Source organism: Neurospora tetrasperma (assembly GCF_000213175.1).
Source record: "Neurospora tetrasperma FGSC 2508 unplaced genomic scaffold NEUTE1scaffold_81, whole genome shotgun sequence".
Lineage (NCBI taxonomy): Eukaryota > Fungi > Ascomycota > Sordariomycetes > Sordariales > Sordariaceae > Neurospora > Neurospora tetrasperma.
In genome coordinates, this window is record NW_009799179.1 from 2,379,041 (window position 1) to 2,400,394 (window position 21,354).

General features: G+C 50.8%; 7 protein-coding genes across 7 annotated transcripts; 3 read left to right on the forward strand and 4 right to left on the reverse strand.

Annotated features, from left to right (window-relative positions):
- Positions 1-611: 611 nt before the first annotated feature.
- NEUTE1DRAFT_125544 (uncharacterized protein) lies at positions 612-2,654 on the reverse strand (the record flags this gene model as incomplete). Its single annotated transcript, XM_009857289.1, has 2 exons — positions 612-2,208; positions 2,639-2,654. 2 exons carry the CDS (start codon positions 2,652-2,654, stop codon positions 719-721), a joined length of 1,506 nt encoding a protein of 501 aa, XP_009855591.1.
- Positions 2,655-4,736: 2,082 nt separating this feature from the next.
- NEUTE1DRAFT_96504 (uncharacterized protein) lies at positions 4,737-6,054 on the forward strand (the record flags this gene model as incomplete). Its single annotated transcript, XM_009857290.1, has 2 exons — positions 4,737-5,130; positions 5,342-6,054. The coding sequence occupies 2 exons, from the start codon at positions 4,856-4,858 to the stop codon at positions 5,820-5,822; spliced, it is 756 nt and encodes a 251-aa protein (XP_009855592.1).
- Positions 6,055-7,279: 1,225 nt separating this feature from the next.
- On the forward strand, positions 7,280-10,728 carry NEUTE1DRAFT_125546 (uncharacterized protein; the record flags this gene model as incomplete). Its single annotated transcript, XM_009857291.1, has 5 exons — positions 7,280-7,500; positions 7,641-7,789; positions 7,860-8,571; positions 8,644-8,930; positions 8,990-10,728. The coding sequence occupies 5 exons, from the start codon at positions 7,280-7,282 to the stop codon at positions 10,726-10,728; spliced, it is 3,108 nt and encodes a 1,035-aa protein (XP_009855593.1).
- Positions 10,729-13,747: 3,019 nt separating this feature from the next.
- NEUTE1DRAFT_71105 (uncharacterized protein) lies at positions 13,748-16,155 on the forward strand (the record flags this gene model as incomplete). The annotated part of the gene is made up of 6 exons (XM_009857292.1): positions 13,748-13,955; positions 14,078-14,878; positions 15,146-15,192; positions 15,257-15,524; positions 15,597-15,772; positions 15,848-16,155. The coding sequence occupies 6 exons, from the start codon at positions 13,878-13,880 to the stop codon at positions 16,011-16,013; spliced, it is 1,536 nt and encodes a 511-aa protein (XP_009855594.1).
- A 259-nt stretch (positions 16,156-16,414) lies between these two features.
- NEUTE1DRAFT_27929 (uncharacterized protein) lies at positions 16,415-16,684 on the reverse strand (the record flags this gene model as incomplete). Its single annotated transcript, XM_009856622.1, has 1 exon — positions 16,415-16,684. A coding segment is annotated over one exon (270 nt), but the record flags the coding sequence as incomplete, so codon positions are not given.
- Positions 16,685-18,511: 1,827 nt separating this feature from the next.
- NEUTE1DRAFT_113976 (uncharacterized protein) lies at positions 18,512-19,201 on the reverse strand (the record flags this gene model as incomplete). The annotated part of the gene is made up of 2 exons (XM_009857293.1): positions 18,512-19,036; positions 19,100-19,201. 2 exons carry the CDS (start codon positions 19,199-19,201, stop codon positions 18,512-18,514), a joined length of 627 nt encoding a protein of 208 aa, XP_009855595.1.
- Positions 19,202-19,506: 305 nt separating this feature from the next.
- Positions 19,507-20,097, reverse strand: NEUTE1DRAFT_149604 (uncharacterized protein; the record flags this gene model as incomplete). The annotated part of the gene is made up of 2 exons (XM_009857294.1): positions 19,507-19,764; positions 19,825-20,097. 2 exons carry the CDS (start codon positions 20,095-20,097, stop codon positions 19,507-19,509), a joined length of 531 nt encoding a protein of 176 aa, XP_009855596.1.
- Between the last annotated feature and the right edge of the window lie 1,257 nt (positions 20,098-21,354).

Consider the following 21,354-nt stretch of genomic DNA (forward strand, 5'->3'; position numbering starts at 1 on the left):
GAATTGTCAAAGTAATTCTCCCTGACTACTTACGTGTGACGGCAATCGAGGTGTTGTATAATCCACGGAATGCTCAACCTAAGCGTCCTCTTTAGTGGAGCACGTTCCACTTTCTGATCAGCCTTGCAGGACCACGCAGGCCATCCCATTTTCGCAGGTCTTCTGCAACCTTATCACTTTTCTCATCCTTCAACCTTCCAACCGCCAAGTTCCATTGACAAAGCAACTCTCGCGGATCGAGTCACCACACTACATCGTGTACACGTCACCTAGCTCACCCATTGTTTCCTGCTTGATTTTTTTTTCCACCCCGACCTAATTCTATCTACTCATCAAATTCCTTCTGCGAAACTCAACGTGCAACCCGAAGGATATCGATGCCCAAAATGGACGATAAACGCATTGACTGAAAGAACCTCTTGCCGCAGTGTATCCCATGATCCAACCACCGAAAATCTGGGCATGACTACCTCTTCATCTTCTTACAACTTTCGCTCATCACAGGATGATTCGCCAGTTTGCTTGACGGTGCCTGATTCTCGCACCAAAGGGAATCAACACTGCCATACCTCCGCCCAATATGAGCGCAAATACGCCTGCCGTTGTTCCGAAGGCTTCAACATAACCCACCATCTGGACCCAGATCAAGACCGACGCTGCGAAGAAGAAGCTTACAATATGCTTTGTTCCTATTGACATCGTGCCGTGATTAGCAAGGTTACTCAACCAGGAGGGACTCATGCTGCTTCTTACCATTGACAAGCATAAGAGCATCCGAGTTTAGTGGGAGCAGACAGTCCGAGACATAGGCTATGGTGATGGTCGGCACCGCCGTCAATGCTACCGAGATCATACCATATCCAAAGAACAGGCTGACCCAGCCCATTGCCTTTTCAACGCCGTATCCAAACACCAAGCAGCCCGAGCCGCTGATGATCAGAGGTACGATGCAGAGCCACAGTCGGTTCTCTGGTTCGTAAACGCCATTGTTGCGCCTGGTCTTCCAGTCGCAAAACTTGTCAACCGCCCAGCCGCCCAATACGCTGCCGAAGAGGTTGCCAATGAGTCCCGGGATGTTGATCAAACCGTTGACCATGGGCGACCAGTTATACGGCGGTGCCTGAAAAACAAAGGGATTGAGGATGTTCACGGCCACCGTCATCTCCAGCGAAATTGCATATGCAAGAAAGGCAAAAATGACGCAAGGATATAACCACAAGGGGAAGGGTCGGATGAACAACCTCCAGAGGGGTGTGTCACGAGAAACTACAGGCCATAGTCCAATCTCTTCTGCCCAGCACTTCTTTGGAAGATTCACACCTGCGTCGCTCTCATCAGTGTCGCCCAGATGTGAACGAGCTCCCTGAGCATTTCCGAACCCGAACCCCTTTTCCGCATTCGAGCGACTGACTAGCCTTGGAGTCGGTCCTCGACTGGTCCCCGAGTCTGAATCAACTGGCTTTAGGCTGTAGCGAACATAAGTTGTCTCGGGCACCAGGAAAGCAACCGCCAAGAAGTTGGGGACAGCCAGAATGAAGGTCAACCACTTATGCCATCTCCAACTGTACTTCGACACGATGAAGCCACAAATGAGTGGACCGATGGTGTTCCCTCCCGAGAGGAAGGTCATATAGGTACTCATGACGGAACCCCGTTCGTGCAAGAAGTACAGGTCGTTTGCCATGCTCGCTCCGAGGGCTTCGGTCGACGATCCAGCAAACGCTGCAACGATGAGGGACGATAGCAAGGACTCGAACGTTTCAGCCACGGCTCCCCACATGGAGCACGCGCAGAGCAGCCCGCACGCGAAAAACAACACTGGCCGTTTGCCCCAATAGTTGGCAATGGGTACCCAGAAGAAGTTGAAGGCGCCAAGTGTGAGGACGGGCCATAGCAGCAGGGCGCCGGTCTCTGCTTGTGTCTTTCCGAATTCCAGGGAGAGGAGGTAGAAGGCAGGTGTCAAGCCCCCGATGCCGAAGTTGGTCAAGAAAGCGAACGAACATACCGATAGGAAAGCGACCCTCTTTTTGCCCCGGCTCCAAAACAGGGGATCGTTTGGGTCGTTGGATGGCTTCGGGACCAGGACAACTGGAGAGTTCTCGAATCGGTACAGCCGCACTGTCCCTTCGGTGGGATCCAGGTCATGAACACTATGGAGTACCATGATGCCTTGGCGCGCTTTGGGTCCTTGTCTTCTTGTGGTCAGGGCTGTCGAAGTTATTACAACAATCAAAGACTGACGACTGAACGATGAAGAAATGATATTTGGTGCTTCAGGCTTTACAAAATCAAGTCGTCATGATAATGGTACCCAGCGTCCATGAGAGTCGAACGAGCCCTTTTCTCATTTTCAACCCATCTCTTCGACTCTCTTGTCGCGCTCTGAACTGGTCATCCGATTGTGGAATCGTGATTGCCCAACATCGACGCGCCTATACCTTACAGGGGCATATTGACATCGTCTGATTGGTATGCTCAGAAGTATGTGATGTCGCGGTGTGAGCCTCTACAAAGCCCGTTGGCTTCCAGAAACATCAGCACAAAGTCTTCGGCATACATCTGATGACTGAGACGCTGTGCATACTCTCTGACCAAAAATGCATGCAAAAGAACAGACGATTCATGGTCATGGACCTACCACTGCTTACATACATGATGAGGTTCGATCTAGGTATGCAGGGTTAGCCAGCTCTGTAAATGACATCCGCGACAGAGTATCACGATATTTTCAAACTACAACTGCCAATGTTAAGTCATGTTAACTCACAACGCGAAGTCACCACTTAACAACTGACAGAAACAAACCATCCCTGTGAATCAAGGCTCTTCAGCACCACAACCAAAAGGCATCCCGCCCTGATCGCGCACAGCATGCCGTATGATCTCGTCAACCTCAGGTTACAGATGAGGCATAATTGTGCGGATTCTGTGGGGCTGAAGGTCTGCCGGTTGCGTTCGGCTGTATGTACGCGGCTGTAGAGGCAAATGGCCGAGCTATTACCCCCGCTTCTCGACGAAATCATACGGTATCCCCATTGCATCCAGAAGATCACGTAATTGCGTTTGTGCTCATGGGATAATTCTCATGCTCAAAGGTTGTGGGTTCTTTCGGAGACTTTGACAGTCAGCGAAATGGCATCAGCCCAGATCAATGGCCTTTGCGAAATTCAGGGAAGAGGGTTTAGCGGTGGCTCTCACTCACCCGGTAACAGGATTGTTTAACGGATCTGAACCGGTTTAGACGAACTTTGCAATTTCTTGTGTCGTCTAGATTCTTGTTCAGACACAGTTTGAAGTTGCCTCTCTTCCAACGCACTCGCCGTCGACCTGTAAAATCAGGTTTGAGGGCTTCCGTGGCTGGAAGAGCAAGCCATTGGTTAATCTGAACAGTGACGATGGAGCAAGCATCCTCGGCGAGCAACAGCAATACGGAACCAAGTACAGAACGTTCCAAAAACACACACAGGTCTGCCGAGACTGCCAACAACTGCCAATACCTGCCAATGCTTGCCAATGCCTGCCAATACCTGCCAATACCTACCCATTGGATGCGAATTGGATGCCGCCAATCCGCCAAGCGAATATCGAAATCGTCCTTTGGATCTTTCAGAAATTGGATACGGTTTTGACTTACGATTGTCATTTCCTCCCTCGGTCGCTTAACCGGTTGTTTGCGATGTTTGCTCTATAGCTCGTCGTCGATCTCCGACCATCTCCGCTCTTTAGCCGTTACCTAGACTAGTGGTTTGATCTCGCCTGTTGCCGCTGTGGGTAGGACTAAGTCTCAAAAGACCACCAACCCCGAACCCTGCAGTTTTGTGGATGCCCATATCACCGGTCTTACCCACAACGGCCACTGCAATCTTTTCTCGCTCGTTCGCATCATCGGTTTCATAGCCCACAAAGTGAATGGTCTTTTCCTTGTTCCAGCCTTGTCGGGCTACATGTTACAACCACATCCTTCTGCCTACCGCACTCGTTGCCTCCGGGCTGTTTTCCCGGTGCTACGGATCTCGTTCCGGGCAATGCAGACTCGGGCGCCCAAAGGTGCGCCAGGATATGTATGTTATCTCCCTGAAGGTAGAAGCTGGGAAGGACCTGGAGAGGCCCGCTGCGTTCATTCGCTTCTTGTTTCTTGGTGGATATTTGCTCTAGAGTGCCACGCTTTTTTCGATTGTCTCGGACATGACACTCCAGCTAGGCGATCACATTTCGATGCCTGGACAACCCAGAACATCATTTCTTTCATGGCAAGGGGAGGCCGGCGGCCGCCAGAAGGCACTATTTTCTCGTCCCAGCGTTGTGGAGGTTCGTCCGAACGGGTACCTACCTCTAGTACAGATGAGATGCAAGGTACGATGCAACCTCGACATTTCCCAGGGTCGTGCACTTGGTACCAATTTCTACTGGCTCAGCCAAAGCCATGGTGATGATTATGGCAACCAACAAACTGTTTTCATTGGCCCTGCTCATCCAATTTCGAAATGATGATGCAAGTCAAAGGCAATCTACGACAGAGATGGCCCTAGTTTCAGTCCCTAGCGTCCTTCTTTCGCTCACGGAAGGCACCCTTCAAGCGAAAGGCATCCCGCACATCTTACAAGGTGTAATTGTCAGGGGTAGTACGAGATGAGCAAGATGGGGCAGAGCTGAGAATCAGGACCATTACAAAAAGAAGCCTAACGGCCACCTCCACGATTTTTGTTCTTCTTCTTCATTTGTTCGTCGTGCGGCCGCAGTCACTCGTTTGTCATATCCGCAGTGCCGTCACTCCTTGCACTCAGCAATCACGATATATCTTTCTGGTCATTTTGTTTTATATTTTTTTATTATTTTTATCCGGATCTCATTCAAGATGCGTGTGCTTGCTCTCGCTGCCCTCGCGGCGCCGCTTGTCTCGGCCCTGCAGTTCACTGATCCCGTCGCCAATGCCACCCTTCACAAGGGTGAGACCTTTGACCTGAAGTGGTCCACCGTCGATACCGACCCCACCGACTTCAGCGTCTACCTGGTCAACTTTGTCAACTGGCCTCCTTACTATACGCCTTTGGCCTATAACATTGAGCCTTCCTCCGGCGAGCTCAGCGTGACCATTCCCTGCGACATTGATAGCTCCTATGGCTGGCAATTGTATGTTGACCCTTTGCATGTGTTTACCCTCCCTTTGCATGTTCATGTCATGCATGACCTGAGGACCCCACCCCACCCATCCCAAACAAACCCCTGGATCTCCTTCTCCCTTCCTTTCGGGAAGTGGAACCCGTCTCAGGAACCAACACAATGAACAACGTAAAGGCTGACTCGCTGCCCCCTTTCTTCTCCTGGCGCTTCTCGTCCACAGCAATGCTATCAACGGGACCAACGTCTACGTTATCTATGCCCAGACGCCCAAGTTCTACATCAGCGGTGGTCCCTGCTCGGTTGATTCGCCCTTCCCGACCGGGGCGCCCTCGAGCTGCGCGCCGGCGGCCACCGTTACCGTCACGGTGAGCACAACCCTTTCGCAGTCTTCCTTCTCCACTCTTCTCTACGCCAACTCCACCGGAACCGCCAGCCCTACTACTCTCATGAAGCCCGCCACCATTACCAAGTCCCCCATTCCTGGAAAGTGTCCTGACACCATTGGCTGGGGCCCTTCAGGCTACGGTAATCCCGTAAAGCTGGCCGCTGTCCCTACCGGACCCGGTGACGTCCCCGCGCCGGCCACCACCGCTCCGCCCATGATCAACGGTGCTGCCTTCTTTGCCGAGACTGGCAGCACGAGCACCATCTACCACACCGTCTACAAGGATCTCTCTGAGGTCCAGGATTGCATGTGCTGAGCAACATGGCTCGTGCTATCATGCGAGAAACAAAGACGAAGGAAGCTTGATTGATGGAAGGATTTAAGGATGTGATGGAGGATGTCTTGTTTAGGCTAAGTGTTGGTGGTTTGTGGGCTTGGAAACCTAAAGCGAAAGCGAGCGAGACAGGAGTTGTATCATTTTTATTTCCCTTTTTTACTCTAATCTTCAAGAGCACTAGCGTCTGAATTGTAAACCGTGGTTGAAAAATCCATCAACTGAGTTCGAGCTTGGAGTGCGAGTGTGTTTGCCTTTGACTACGGTATGAAGAAGATAATAGAGGGAAGCTCTGCGACGGGAGTATCTGGCATGGCTTGGAGTTTAAAAGACACAAGATCTGGACGAGACGTAGGCCGAGCACATGAAGATGCCGAGGCTGATGGAAGTGGTTCACCGTTTGATTCGGTCGGAAGACAGCTTATCTACGGAGGACCTTGGCCGGACAGCAGATGTCATCGGGTGATGTCTTGCCATTCCGGCTCGTCCAGGGATTGTGGTGAGGATAAACACGGCCCGAATCTGGTCTTGCTGTGAGACCATCCCGGACCCTCTCGGATCCTGCTCTCCGAAAGCCCCACGAAGGGACGGACAATTGTGGGCCCCGGAACCCTATCCAACGAGACCTGCAGGTAGGTCATGACCGGACAGCAATTTCATCCCTACCACGCCTGGATTTAGTGGTATTCACATGCTGAACTTTGCAACATTCAGACTTTAATTCCCAAGGCAATATCTGATGAATGGAGGGGCTGACTAAGTCGCTAAAAGATGAAGCCATGAACTTGCCTACCTCTACCGACCGCCAAATATCACAAATCACCTATAAAAGATTTGAGGCGTCACCAGTCAGTTGTTTTGGAAAGTCGCTGTGAGTGTTCCCACACTCAAACGCCTGTGCAGTCTTGGCGGATGTGTGCGTGTACATACACACACGAACTTTTGGCAAAACGGACCATCGAAACGAAAGATGAAGAAGAAGAAACTCAATTATTCTATAGGAAAGACTATTATCTTAATAGTTTCAAGTACGCTTATTCCGAATTTTGAGTCGGTTTTTCTTTATTTCTTTATTTGGTAGAGATATAAGCAAATGAAATCTCATCGATGGTCCGTTTTGCCAAAAAGTCGTATGTGTGTATACACGCACATATCCGCCAAGACTGTACAGGCGTTTGAGTGTGGGAATAGTAGGGAGGGAATCGGAGATTGAGTCTCGCACCGTAAAGTCCGGTCATATTTTCGTGAACCAATGATATCTGTCGTTGTCTCCGAAAATGGAAAAGCGGGTGGGCCCTGACACGGAGAAAGGGCGTTGTGAAAATCTCCGGTCAAACGCCGATTGACCCGCCAGACCGTCATCAGTTCTTCAATCGACGACTCCCTGTGCGAAAGCCATGTAACGCATTCTCGAGTTTTTTGTTCGTAAATTCACGAAAATGGCGCAAGTTGGGCGAGAAGAAACCCCAACGGCAACGACGCACGGAGTCGGCGGTGGAGGTGGACGGAGTGATTCACTCGCATCGGAGAGCGCGCCGTCCAACACGAATGCGAACTCGCATCCGACAAACGCCAAATGGGGAAATGCCTGTTCCCAGTGTGCGGCGGCAAAGGCAAAGTGTTCGCGACAGTCTGATGCTCCTCGGACCAAGTGTCAAAGGTGTGATCGTCTGGGCAAAGATTGCACAAGCCAGGTGCACCGCCCGAGGAAGAAGAGAGCTGTTCGGCCATCGTTAGTAACCACGTATTCATTGTGTGTAATTCGCAATCCGATCTCACTAACACATGTTTGGCTTATAGAAAGACGGCTCAGCTGGAACAACGGCTCAATGGATTGGTCGATCTCCTCAAGGCAACTGGGGATTTGCGAGGCATCCCCATCGCGGATAGTGTTGCCTCTCACGAGGTGATGTCGACCTATGAAAGTGTTTCATGCATAGCCCGAGATCGTAAGCGATGATTTTGTTATCATCATCAACCTTCAGGGTCTTGCTGACTCAACCCCGTTCATACACTTAGACGACCTTGATATTGCCGTAGGCGCTCCTCAGGCATCCGGCTCTGGAAAGAGGCGAGCAAGTCTCACGCCCTTGGAAGACGACCATCATGGCACCACCGAGGGTGGCTATTCCGACAATGAAAGCCACAGTGGCAGCTTAGAATTGCTGGGCGAAAGACCTATCCATGTGCCCAATCATTACAACTCTTGCGCCCCTTCCGGTTGTATGGGCAGAGCACAGGGCGAGTCTCGTGGTCCGTCAGAGTCAGACGAGACCATCCTCACCATCTACCAAACCCATCTCAGTCCGCTCTTTCCGTTCGTCATTATTCCCGTTGGTACGACAGTCCAAGAACTCGAACAATCCCGTCCGTTTCTCTTCTCGGCCATTCGAATGGTGACGACGCTCACAAGTATGCGGTCGATGCGAGCTCAGATGTATCGGCTGGTCCGACATGTCTCTGAACGCATGCTCTTGCGGTCAGAGAGGTCACTGGATCTGCTACAAGGCATCCTCGTCATGATCGGCTGGTATCAGTACCACTGTCTGATGCATGCCCAGTTGAACAACCTCATACACCTGGCCGCGAGTCTTGTTTCCGACCTGGGACTGAACCGGGATCCAAAGGTGCAGGAGAGGGTAAGCGTCATGGTACTGTACCCCGACGAGCCAAAACCACGGACGAATGAGGAACGGAGGGCGCTTTTGGGCTTATGGTATATCGCTTCAACGTGAGTATTACGTGAAACCGTCACCTTTCGTGTTATACCTATGATCTCTATGCTGACATGTAACACCACCAGTATATCCGTGGCGTTTGGAAAACTCGAGTCCATCAGGTACTCGCCATACATTCAGCAGTGTCTAAATGAGCTACAAGAATCGAAGGAGTATGAAACAGACGGGATACTGGTCCACATGGTTCAGTTACAGCGCCTGATGGAGAAGATCGCCCAAGTGAACTCCAAAACCGAGCTTACGGAATCCATTGGAGGGATTGCTAGGGCTCCAGATGCGGCTTACATGTCGACGTTTCAGAGTGAGCTTGACAAGATATGTGGTTCATTCAACAAGGGCCAAGAGAACAATAGTATGATTGCACTCAACAAACCTTCAAAAGTTGCCAGTCTATGCTAATACACGCTCTAGAATACCTCATGGTGTACGTACACTCGGCCAAGATGCGTCTTTGCGAACCTCCAATTATCGATGCATCATTGCTGGCCAAGTTCTACAAAGACCTTACTGCGCTTGACGACAACACCCCGTCGGCTCTTGATGTCTTTTACCGGGTAAGCAGTGGAGTGCGAGAGTGGTTCGATCATTGGTTTACCGTACCCGTATCGGCATACTTTTACCTGCCGGTGTCCATCATCTGTCAGATCGTTTACGCCGTAACGATGCTTGCTCGATGGTCCAAAATCGTCTCCCCCATCAAACCCTTAGCATCATCACAACCCAGGCACACCATCTCGACGCCAGCCCATCCTCAGCAACCCACTACCACAACATCATATACTTCAACATATATCTCAACACCTGCCTCCGTACTTACGCCCTCTCCACACTACAGTCGACCATACGGCTACGGCGCCGGCCCACCACCGGACTTCTCACAACGACCACCCGCCACATCCTCAACCATCAGCACCCCCGCGCCCGCCACTCCCGGTCCCGGCCTCGGAACCCCATCCCCCTCCATCATCTCCCGGGACATCTCCGGCTTTGTCGGCTCCCGCGCCACCTCGACGGAGCCCACGACGACCACCACTCCTAATAATACTACCACCGCCGCTGCCGAGCACCCAACCGCCCCCAGCCCTGATAACAACAATAACAACCAAACCAACAATCTGAACAACCCCCTCTCCTCCTCCATCCGCTGGCGCGAAACCACCGACCCCCACCTTCCCCACATCGTCGCTATGCTCCAAGAACAGCTCAACTCCCAGCCCGGCCTGCGCGTCGACATCACCGAAATCATGACCCAGCTCGGCGCCCGCTTCCAGCAGGCCAGCGACGACATGAAGGAGGCGAGCGGCGGCGAGCCGGATAACAACATGTGGGAGGTCAGTGCTAAGGGGTTGGCTATGACTAAGGCCAGGTTGGAGCGGTTTGCCGAGTTTGTGGCTCAGGGGGGCAAGCTTGATGATCATCATGATCAGGGGAAGGGCGAAGGGGATGACGCGGCTTGTTTGAGACCGGGATGTGGTGGAGATGGGGGGAGGGGGAGGAGGGTATCGAGCACTTTTCCTAATCAGGAAGAAAAAGGAGGAGAAGGAGGAGGAGGAGGAGCGGGAGGTGGAGGTGGAGGTGGTGGAGGGGTTGAAGCTATGCCTAGGCGTAGTACCTCGGCATCTGGCTCTGGTTCTGGAACCGGAGGAGAGAGACATTCCCAGGCCACCACTTCGGCACGAGTCAGGGAAGCAGCAAGAGAAGAAGGAGGAGGAGGAGGAAGAGGGGGGGCCGTAGTAGTAAGCGGCAATGTCACTGCTACCTCTACACGGCAGTCACAGTCACAATGGCTGACCGGTCAAAGCCAAAACCTGCAAGGACAAAGCATGGGGAAACCACATCATGCGCCAATACCGCAGCAGCAATACCAACATCAACAACATCCACCTCCTCCTCCTCTTCATGGGTCCTATTCGAATACAACAGCCATGAGTGGTGTGAATACTCACCACAGCCTAGCAGGCGCCGGGGCCCATGGCGGGGATACCGGGTTCTCCTCCGCCGCCGCCGTGACGGGGACGACAGGAGGGGGGGCAGCAGGAGGGGTAGGAGGAGGAGGAGGGCAATGCAACAATCTACTTGCCACAGAATTCATGGATCAACTGGCCCCTTGGCTTTGGTACTATGGCGTTGAAGACTGGCCTGGAACTTAGTCGTAATTGGGCGGGGTATAACCCGTTGGAGGTGTATGGGTACCGACCTCTATGGGTGTGGATATGGGTACGAATACGGGCATACTGCGTAGATATCGGTTGGTATGGCTTAAGGGCACACACACTACATATCTACCTACCTACCTACCGAGGTATCTACAGATGTGTAGGAGAAGGATCAACATAGTGGCATACCTACATGGCAGTTTCTACTCTGCTTTTTTTTCTTTCAGTTGCCAGACGTTGTAACAAAGGCAGCCTCACCTTTCTAGAAGGACTTGCAAGGGTCGCGCACACATACTGTACACATCCATAGAGTACATACAGCCCAGTGTTTTTTGTACCATTCGGGGGTATCATTGAGAATGATGGTACGGGCGTGGCGTGATCTAACCTGTTTTCATTTGTTGATCGCGGGAAGAACAAAAGAGGGACGTGGAGTTTCCGTTTTTTTTTCCTTGTGCCGACTACGACTTTGGCATACGACCCTGGCACGGAAAGCGACCCGGATAGGTACACTACGAGGATACAAGGGAGTGGAAGTAACATAGAGGTAACATAAAGTCAAGTTTCAGCGAACGGCAAAATTCTAACATACTTAGGTAGGTATGGATACTACATAGAACGGTGGAGGTAGGTATAACGCTAGAAAATCTCGACTGCAACGCGTGCGGGACACACACCACCATCTGTCAGTCATTTGGCAAAGCTGCAACCGGCCGGCAGAAATACACCAGTGCCCCCCTCCTTCCACCCCTCTCGAAGAAAAAGAAAAAGAAAAATCACAATAAAGGAGTATTGTAGAGACATGCAAGTCCGGAGTTAACATGACTCTTACGCCGAGGTCTGGACGGTGGAGGTGGTGGCTCGGGTTAGTTAGTAAACTCCGAAGAGGCCGTGTGCGATTCATGATTTCTTGAAACCGGTCAATGTTAGTAGCCCGAAGCCCGACGATGACAGAATAACCCCGGACGACGACGGCATGTCATATCCCGTTACCTACCTACTGTTGTCTAGGTAGGTGTAGAGTCATACCTACCCTTTGTACATACACGGGCAAGAAAGAGATCTCTCTCTCTCGCAATGCGAATGCGACCGGCCAAGCCAATCACAAGAGTAAAATTCTCCGAAGCGAGAGAGATGATTACATGTGATGCTCCTGCATCCACCCATCATCATCAGCAGCAGCAGCAGCAGCAGCAGCCACACGGTACCTACATACCGTAGCTAGGTCCTCTAGCGAAGATGTAGTGTAACGGAGTCTCCAGTAAAGGGGCAACGCGCAGGAACAACTCACAGATATTCTCCTTAATCGTTTAAGGTACTATCCAATCGACACCCCATATTTTGTTTTCTTGGTAAAGAGTTGCTAGAAGAAGTATTGGGCCTTGGGGTTCTTGTCTGGACGTGGAAAAGGTACCTACCTATGTCTCTTTTTATATCCCGGACGGCACATTGTACGCATATGTACAAACCGCAAAAAGAGCCAAAACTCAACTCTATCACTCCTTAGTTTTTCAACTTAAATACCTTTCAAAACCAGATGCACTCAAGAGAGTATGAGATAAGTAGCTCTAGTTGTCTATTTCGAGGTTTGCAACAAATTTCTCCTTTTAGTAGCTGGTTGATTTTAGTCCAATATAGAGCGTAAAAAAGGGATTTAGTTATAGTGGACTTATAGTGCATCACAGTGGGTGCAAATTGAGATGCTTCTCCCAAAGTGACTTTGGTACGTGAGATCTCGCGCTCCTCTTTAATAGTATATTCTCAACAACTTGCACGTTCATCTCCTATTAAAGGTAGTGTCACTTGAATTTTAGAGTAATATTTGCAATTGGGCTTTACGAGCAACTAAGAGTTGAAGAAGTTGAGTTTAGGCCTTTTTTGCGGGTAAAAAAATCGTGGGGCGTTTTTTTTTGGTTGCCCACTGTACATGTATCGGACCGTAACGGGCTGAAGCCAGACTGCAGTGGTTGCATCGGCAAAACGCATTGGCGACCTGCCATCAATGCCACGAAATACGGAGGCTACCAAACAGGTAACTGCAATGGTCAATGGGAAGCGCTTGCATCTCCACATCGAGATTTCTTATGTAGGTAGGTAGTGTACATACGGAAATCGCCAAGATAAGCTGGCCGAATAGCCGGTCGTGCCGGTGTATGTAGTAGTAGTAGGATGACTACCACCTACTTAGAGAGGAGGTAGTTCACACTCAGAAATGCGAACTACCTAGTTATCAAGGTAGGCAAGTAATCCATTGAAAAGCCAGACCAGCGTGGTACACAGTCTCGAGACAGTTTAACAGTCAAAGAAAACGACGTCCCCCTTGAAACTTCGAAGCATAACCCTACCTCTACTATCAGAAGACCGTGGAAAGAAACCCACTATTTGCCTCTTTCAAGTAGCTCTCCCGCATCTTTACTCCTATTACTCCACCTAGGGAACGTCTCCCATGATCTTCTCCTATAACGAGACGAACATATTACGCTAGAAACACTCCATGTGGACGAAGATCAGATGTAAGCGCACACGGGGTGATGCACGGCATTCTACCGGCTGGTTCACCAGGATAGACCAGAAAGAGGAAATAAAATCGCCGATACGACTGTTGATGGTGGTATATAGTATCATCAGGAAATATGGAAGCTTGTGATGAATAAGTACCATGGGCGACTGTGTGGGCTGGGATATGAGTGGTGGATCAGACAGCAGTGGTGGATAACGAACTTGAGAATGGTTACAAAAATGGGTATCAATTGGAGGGCTGTTAGATGGAGATAGAGCGGCTTACTTACCACATGGAGAGTTATTTCGTGTTGTGTGACTGATGAGGGCGAGCACTGCTACATGAAGTATCAATTGTGAGAAAAAGATGGGGATGAATACGACAGACTGTCGGATTGGAGGCAAAGTTCCGTTGGACAAGGTAGGGGACGCAGGAGTCGTTGCGTATAAAGTGAAAGAGGTTGGCTCACCATCTTCGAGCGTCCTGGTCGATGTCAGTCATCTAAGTGCCGGCTTTTAAGTGTTGAGTGAAGACTCAACAGGAAAAAAGTTGCACGCTACTTTCCCCTTGGTCCTTTGAGGTCAAAAAGGGCTCCGGACTCTTTGTTCAATCTTTGAATCAAGCACTAGGGCAACAAGACACCATGCCCGTCATAGACAAGCTCGCCGGTGTCACCGGGTTGTCAGGACTACACCTGCTTCTCGGTGCCGTTGGAGTCACTGTAAGAAATTTATCTTCTCATCTCATCAGTTAGCCCCAGTCCAACATATACCGCCTCCTCATCTTCCAATGTTCCATATCGATGAAGGAGAACCTCCACTAAGCGTTTAACTTTCAACCCAGATCCTGCTATACATCATCGGCTCCGCCATCTACAACATCTTCTTCCACCCTCTAGCCTCGTACCCAGGTCCGCTCCTGCAGCGCGCCTCCCCCATCCCCTTCTGTATCCGCCATGCCCTCGGCGTACAAGCCTTCCACACGCAAACTCTCCACGACAAGTACGGTCCCGTTGTGCGAATCGCACCCAATCACCTCTCCTTCACCGATGTGCGCGCCTGGCGCGACATCTTCGGCCACATCGCCGGCAGCCGTCACGGCCAGGAGGAGATGGCCAAGTTCAAGTCCTTCGTCCGCCCCATCGACGCCCAACCCGTACACATCATCAGCGCCGGGCGCGAAAAACACGGGCAGCTGCGTCGGGCTTTGGCCAACAGCTTTTCGGACGCGTCGATGCGCGGACAAGGGCCGCTGATTGGAAAGTATATCGACTTGCTGGTTCACAAGCTTCATGAGCAAGGACAGGAGGGGAAGGTACCCCTGAATGCAACGTCGTGGTATAATAGCGTGACGTTTGATGTCGCCGGTGACCTAATTTTTGGTATGTCGTTCGGAGCGTTGGATCAGAATGGTAACCATTCGTGGTTGCAGTACATTCTGGGCAGCCTGAGCAGCTTAGCGCCGATGGCGGCGTTAAGTTACGCGGGACTGCACTGGGTCGTTCAGCTCCTCTGGAGGGCGAAGGGCGCGGAAGTGTTTAGGAAGAGTATGGAGAGCGTTGATCTGATGTTGAAAGAGAGGTTGAAGATGCCGGTGGATAGGAATGACCTCTTCGAGGGTTTGGTTCAACGCCAGGAGAAGCTGGTAGGTGCTCTTGTTTCCCGCTCCTCCCCCCACTTTCTTTTTTTTTCCTTTCTTCTTTCTGTTGTATCGGATTCCAACCACACGGAATTCCGCAAAATCTTCAGCCCTACCCGTCGGGAGATTTTCATTTTCGCGTGAATGACGTGCATCGTTTGGATGCCAAGGTGGCACAACCGACAGCTACCCGTCAGCATAACGTTCATCCCCCCCACCCCTCTCTCTCTTTGCGAAACAACAGCAGATAGCTAATGATGAGTTGTCAATCAGGGTCTCAGTTTCGAGGATCTTTCTTCAAATGCCTGGCTTCTTGTGCTGTGGGTCTTCCCGAACTGTGGCATCGTCTGACACAATCCACCTAATTCTAACATACGTCAACAGTGCCGGTGCTGACACAACAGCAACTACTCTCACGGGCACAACCTACCTCCTAACGCAGCACCCCGAAGTCCTCAAGAGAGTGACCCAGGAAGTCCGCTCTTCATTCAAATCCGTTGAAGAGATTGATATCAGCTCCGTCAACAAACTCACATACATGCTTGCCGTGCTGAACGAGGCTATGCGTTTGTACCCCCCCGTCACATCGTTGACAGCTAGGATTGTGCCCCGGGGAGGGGCCCATGTTTTGGGAGAGTATTTACCTGAAGGAGTGAGTAACGACTGATCAACCCAACCACTTGCCGCTGAGAAGAGGAATACCGACTGATCTTTTAATACGCAGACAATCGTCGATATCCAACAATGGTCCATGAACCACAGTAAGGAGAACTGGGTTGACCCCTGGGCTTTTAATCCCGCTCGTTTCCTCGACGATAAGGAGACAGCCAGGGAGAAGGGCAATCTGCTCGACGCTTTGCAAACATTCAGTGTCGGTCCTAGGAACTGTATCGGCAGAAAGTAAGTACATCTTGTCTGGCCTGTCCTGTCAAATGTCGATGGTCCCTGTACTAACCACAGCTCTCACCTGGATAGTCTCGCCTATGCTGAAATGAGATGGATTCTTGCCCGTATACTTTTCGATTTCGATCTGCGTGGGGCACCGACCAACGAAAACTGGATCGAACGGCAAAAGGCGTACGGTCTCTGGGACAGAATACCCCTTGATGTGTACTTTGAGCCTGCGAGAGAGAGGAAGTGAGGGAGATACATGGATACAGCAGGGTTGGCAAAGTTCGATCCATGGGGGTTGGTAGAGGTTTCACTTTCCAGCCACTTGGTGGAATGTAAGAGGTAGCGAATGAGTCCAATGAGATTAGTTAAGACTGACTGAATTCTTTGAGCCGTTGCCACCACCTCATGAAGAACATCGTAACTTCTTTGGCTCCCATGATTTCCTTGCACTGCTACCCTACTCCCCACCCTTTTTTCACGAATCCTATAGATCCGTTCACCCTTCTACTACCCGCTACTACCCGCTGCCATGTGAGCTTTTTCGCGAAAACATCCGGATTACCCGCACGGGATACCGACCTAAGCTTTCACAGAACGGCGAGATGGCTGAGCAGAGATGATTGGTTGGCCTTAGGCGGGAACGAAATGTCCCCAGAGTGACCAGACGAGGTCGTAATGGTACTTTGGGTTCCAATTTTCCGAGTCCCAGCCGTGCCTTAGAAGTCTCTCGCGGATATGGGGTTGCTCGAGAGTCAAGCAAAGAGCGTACTTGGCCACAGACCGGCCGAGGTCCCAGGTCTGCCAAAGTCGCCGGTTGTTCCTGTCAGGCTCCGGGATGTCGGTATCGAGGAACACATCAAGACCTTCCATCCCTAGAAAATGTCGGATCGTGGTGTCCCAATTCTCAAAGTTGTGGTGCCTGTCTCTATCCAGTGACACCAGCGTTTGCGGCACCCTTGCCAGCATTGCCAACCGGTGCAACGATTCCCGAGGGCGCATGCCACAGTACCTGTGCATTGCTGGAAGGCTATTTGCCACTTGGCAAGTGGTTGTGTTTGGGGCTTCTAGTTCAACGAAAAGAAGAGAGAGACGCTGGACGAAGAGGAAAGATCCCAAAACGCTTGTTTCTGGGTACGAGATGCTGCTTAAGAAAGGTTGCTGAGATTTACACCAGTCAGCTGTCGCGTCTGCGAAAGTGTGCGATGAGGAAGACGCCGGTTCTCGCTTGACTAGATGTTTTGGAGAGAGAAGTAACGAAAGGGTAGGCAGTGATTGGCAGGGTTCTCGAGGAACGGTAGGGTGACGCTGTCATTTCACTTGATATCGGACTTACCAGCGCGATGGAAGGTTACAGATCGATCAGAAGTCGAAATCGACGGCTAAGGGCGGATACTTCAAGCGGCAATGCTCGTGGTGAGAGTGACTGTGTACGGTAGTATTGTCTCGATTTTCCCCAAGGGGACTGAAATCGCGGATGCGGCGAGGGCGAGTGTAATGCTGTTTTGTTTGTGTGGATGGGGAAGAGTGCGAAAGGTGGGGTGGTGAGTTGACAATCGAGAAGGACGAGAGGGGAAAGTGCAGCTCGAGGCCGCTCACGCAGCTCCTTCGCAACTTCAAGTTCTTAAACGCTTTGACCGCCTGGGACAATTGCAAGTACGGGCGACAACTCAACGTAGCCGTTGGGGAAGGGGTCAGTAGGTACCTTCGACATCTATTTAAATAAGGACAGTTGCAATTGTCATTCCACAGGGCACTTGCAGCTTCGTCCTCCTACGCGCCGGACATAATTTGGCAGCAAAGTTGCTTTGGAACAAGCCAGTTTTGAATACAAACTGTTTTCCTGAATCTTGAGGGTACGCAGTTTCTTGAATTATGTAATTAGGCATGATGATGGCCATCAGCTAATTACTATCTGTACTTACGCTACCTCATCTAGAATAAATCGATAATGACTGCAGCTGAGCAAGAACACGGAGACTATGAGTTTGCTGCAAATACCGATATAGGTTTCATCCTCTCAACACTTTCATCCCTTTCATTTGTCCTTATAGTCATTAGTAGTGTCCAGTAGCTTTTTACAACCTTACAAAGTCGTTAGTGTCTTGTCCATCCGCCGTCGATAATGTGCTCTGGAGTCCAGGTTTGTTTGTCCTGGACGAGGGTAAAAGCCGCAGAGGCTGGCTACATTGGCGGGTATCTAGATATATCGCACTATATATCATTAATTCGTAAACCAGTATTACAATTGGGGAACCGGTGGCATTGCAGCATCCAACCTTTAATTCTGTGCTTTGTACATGTCAGCTTCTACATTTTTTTTTTTCCGAGAATCGCTGACAATTACTTTTTCACTTTGGTCTGCGTTCTAGGCGCTCAACAATCCGACCCACGCGTTTCGTTTTGCAGCAGAAGTCATCAACCCTGTCAGACTGCGTGTCCTGGAGACACTCCGCGCATGCCGCACCGGCTACGAAGGGTTTTAGAGTCAAATTAGTTATAGCTCCGTAGAAGGAGACTTTGTATATTAGCCGAGCGCAACGGTTTTTTTGAAGGGTTGCAGGAAAAATAAAGCGAAGCCGAGAGAAGGAAGGCTGAAAAGGAGAAGGGATTTGCCCTTGCACTGTAGCTCATTTCGTAACGACGGGTTACTCCAGGTAGCTGTATTTGAGAAAGGGAGAGTGGAAAGCGTGAACTGATCTTTCAAAGTTTCCTTGCCACCTTCAAGGTCGGCCGCGCGGGTACCCTTCAGACGCTCGGCGTCGCTTTCCTCCGGGAAGACAAGGTCCTCTTCCAAAGCCTGAGAAGGTTCTTGGTAAAGGAGACTATAGTCGAAGCCTTGCTTGGCCTTGGATTGAATGAGGCTTGGGTCGCCGCCCAGTCATTGTCAATAAACTCTGCGCGGGTGCCGTCTAGACGGATCAAAGCCCCAAAGGGGGGCACAAGTGGTGACCGCATGACGAAATCGGTTCCATCTGCGGTGGCGGCCACGGTCTCTAGAGCCTTGATCAAATGGTCTAGCGGGTGGAACTTGTCTATGGTTTCCTTCACTCGTCCGGACGGCGTGGTCTCCTGACGTCGATACGCGACATCGATGTACCCTTTCGGTCGCGATGATTGCGGACCGCGATGGCGGCCGAGTGGGTGAAGTCGTGAATTATTCCGCAAAGTCACAGCCTGAGTTCTCCATCTGCGCGGTTTACCGAGATGAAAGGCACAAAATTTCCGTGGCCAGCGATCGAATTTGGATGAGTGTGAGTCAGTGTCTCCTTCCTGTTTTGAAGACAAAACGACGTTGGAACCTGGACAGTAAAACTATGAAACTCGCCTGTGTACCTCCTTCCATGTTTCGTCTTGTTCCTGCCTCTTACACGTGAAGACACGATTTGCCATGACGTTGATAAAATCGTGGATAGAAGTGATTTCACGGCAAATCATTGTTGTTTTCGTGCTTTCCTCACCTAGGTCTTTACAAATGGAACAAGCAAGTGACTTTATACGCTCATGAACATCAACGTACCTCTAGTACCTTAAAATTACACAACCATAACCGATTTCCTCACACGGAAAAAAAAAGGCGATATTTCCAGACTGAGACGAGAAATGCCGTGGCCCCCAGAACTCCTTGTCTTCTTGTAGATTCCTATCCATGCAATTCCCATCAACCCATCCTTGCAGCAACCGAACAAATGCTAGAAAGAACCGCCGCACAAGAACATAGGCAGAGACCGAAACAAGAGATCCTAATCCTCCATTTCCCTATTGTCATTGTCCCTGTTGTTTTCCTCTGCGCACTCCTCGTCACCGTCTCCTTTGCCGTTGCCACTGACCAGGTGGTCATCGTTGCGCTTGCTCTCACGAAGCCTGTTCTTCATGCGAACAATCATATTCGAAGCTGAAAGTGCCTGATACTGAAGCATCAGAACGGTGAAGGGGGGTAGGGCTTTGTTCGCCTTGATGCACTCGCGCTGAATGTCGCCAGTGCCGGTAGTAGATAACAGCTGTGTGAGTTAGTGTTTGTTGAGCGTGGAGGAAGATGTGATAGCACTGATGGAATAGACAGGTTCGATAGCGGGCATGGATGAGAGGAATAAGAAGGATGGGTGGAGGCGGGTGGTTGATAGTGATGAGGCATCGAGATGGGGAAGACGCGGAAGAAGGCCGTTTTGCGGGTGGAGAAGGCGGTCCCTTCTGGTCTTGGTATCAGGAATGATGTTGAATCGGTTTCTGTTCAGAGTCGTGGTGTTTTGGGCCGGGATCTTGGGTCTAATGTTTGGGGGTGCGGCCTTCATTCTCGCGGCCGTCGTAGCCCAATGAATGGGAAAAGAAGACATCGCGTGGAAGCTAATATAGGCCTGGGTTTTTCCGAATCTTGGGCGGTTTAGCATGAAGCTTTGGCCGGTTGTCGTCTAGTGATGTGCTTTGGCTGATCTTTGGCGATGATTGTTGGTGGTGGTTGGAAGGTCCGGGAAGTAAGAAAAAGGGAACCAATTTCCTATGAGCCATCATTTATGGAGTGATGGAAGATGCGAAATAATGAACGAGGATTTAAGGCCGGAGAAGCATTCCTAATGTGCACCTTGCGGTTCACCGGGCTTCCAGCGCCGCATATATGCAATGCTTCCATTTATTCGATGTCCGTCGTTAACAAACTCGGCCTGGTCACTTGACAGACGAATACTGTAACATCTTTGAACCTTGTGAACCAACATGCACCATACCACACCTTGGGTCCCAACTCCTTACTCGAACGCCACGGCGCCTCGATGTTCATGACCGGTGCAAATTGTCATGGTGATACCTCCAAAAGTTGACCGGCAAAGACGCCGCTCGCCTTCGGACAAAGAATAGCCGCGGTGTAAGGTACCCGAAGCGCGTCTCAAGGGCGTAAACGCTCCTGTCCGCACATCGACGTCGATATGCCCCATGATGACTTCCGTCCAGCAGCCCTATAGGTATTCATCTCAAGCCTCAAATGAACTGGCCAGGCGTACATATCGGTTCAAGCCACATTCAAAGCTTCACCGGCCACACCAACCACTTCGGTGACGTCCCCATGCCAGGTCGACGGATTTCAATGGCGCTTGCCATGCCAGGATAATTCCTATCGGAAGAAACGCAGAAGGTGATGCCCGGTGATACGCGGTGGTTTCCCCTAACGCTGAAATGACGATAGTTGAAGATGTTGGTGAGCCGGAAAGTCGACAGTCGTGAATGGGCGGCAATATCAAGGCTCGCTCGGACACGGGAACTCCAAATGACTCGTTCGTCCCAAATGGGTCATAAGGCTGAGATGAGCCTCAACGTAGACGCAAGCAATGGTGGCAGTGCTGATCTAGATAGTGGGTTTTCGTCGTCATCCTCAAGGGATGGAAGCCAAGATCCTCGGCCCTCGGAAACCGGGAGTTGGTATAGCACCCCCGTTGTAACATTAAATGATTCTTGGAGTGGAAGGAAACAAAACGACATTGTAGTAGGTGGTCCGTTTTCTGGGCCATACCATAATCCCTCGAGTCTCAACGTGGCCCACTGTGATTCTGAGGGCGGCAAAGGGAACATCGGCTGAAAAAGCGATAAGATGCACGATAAGG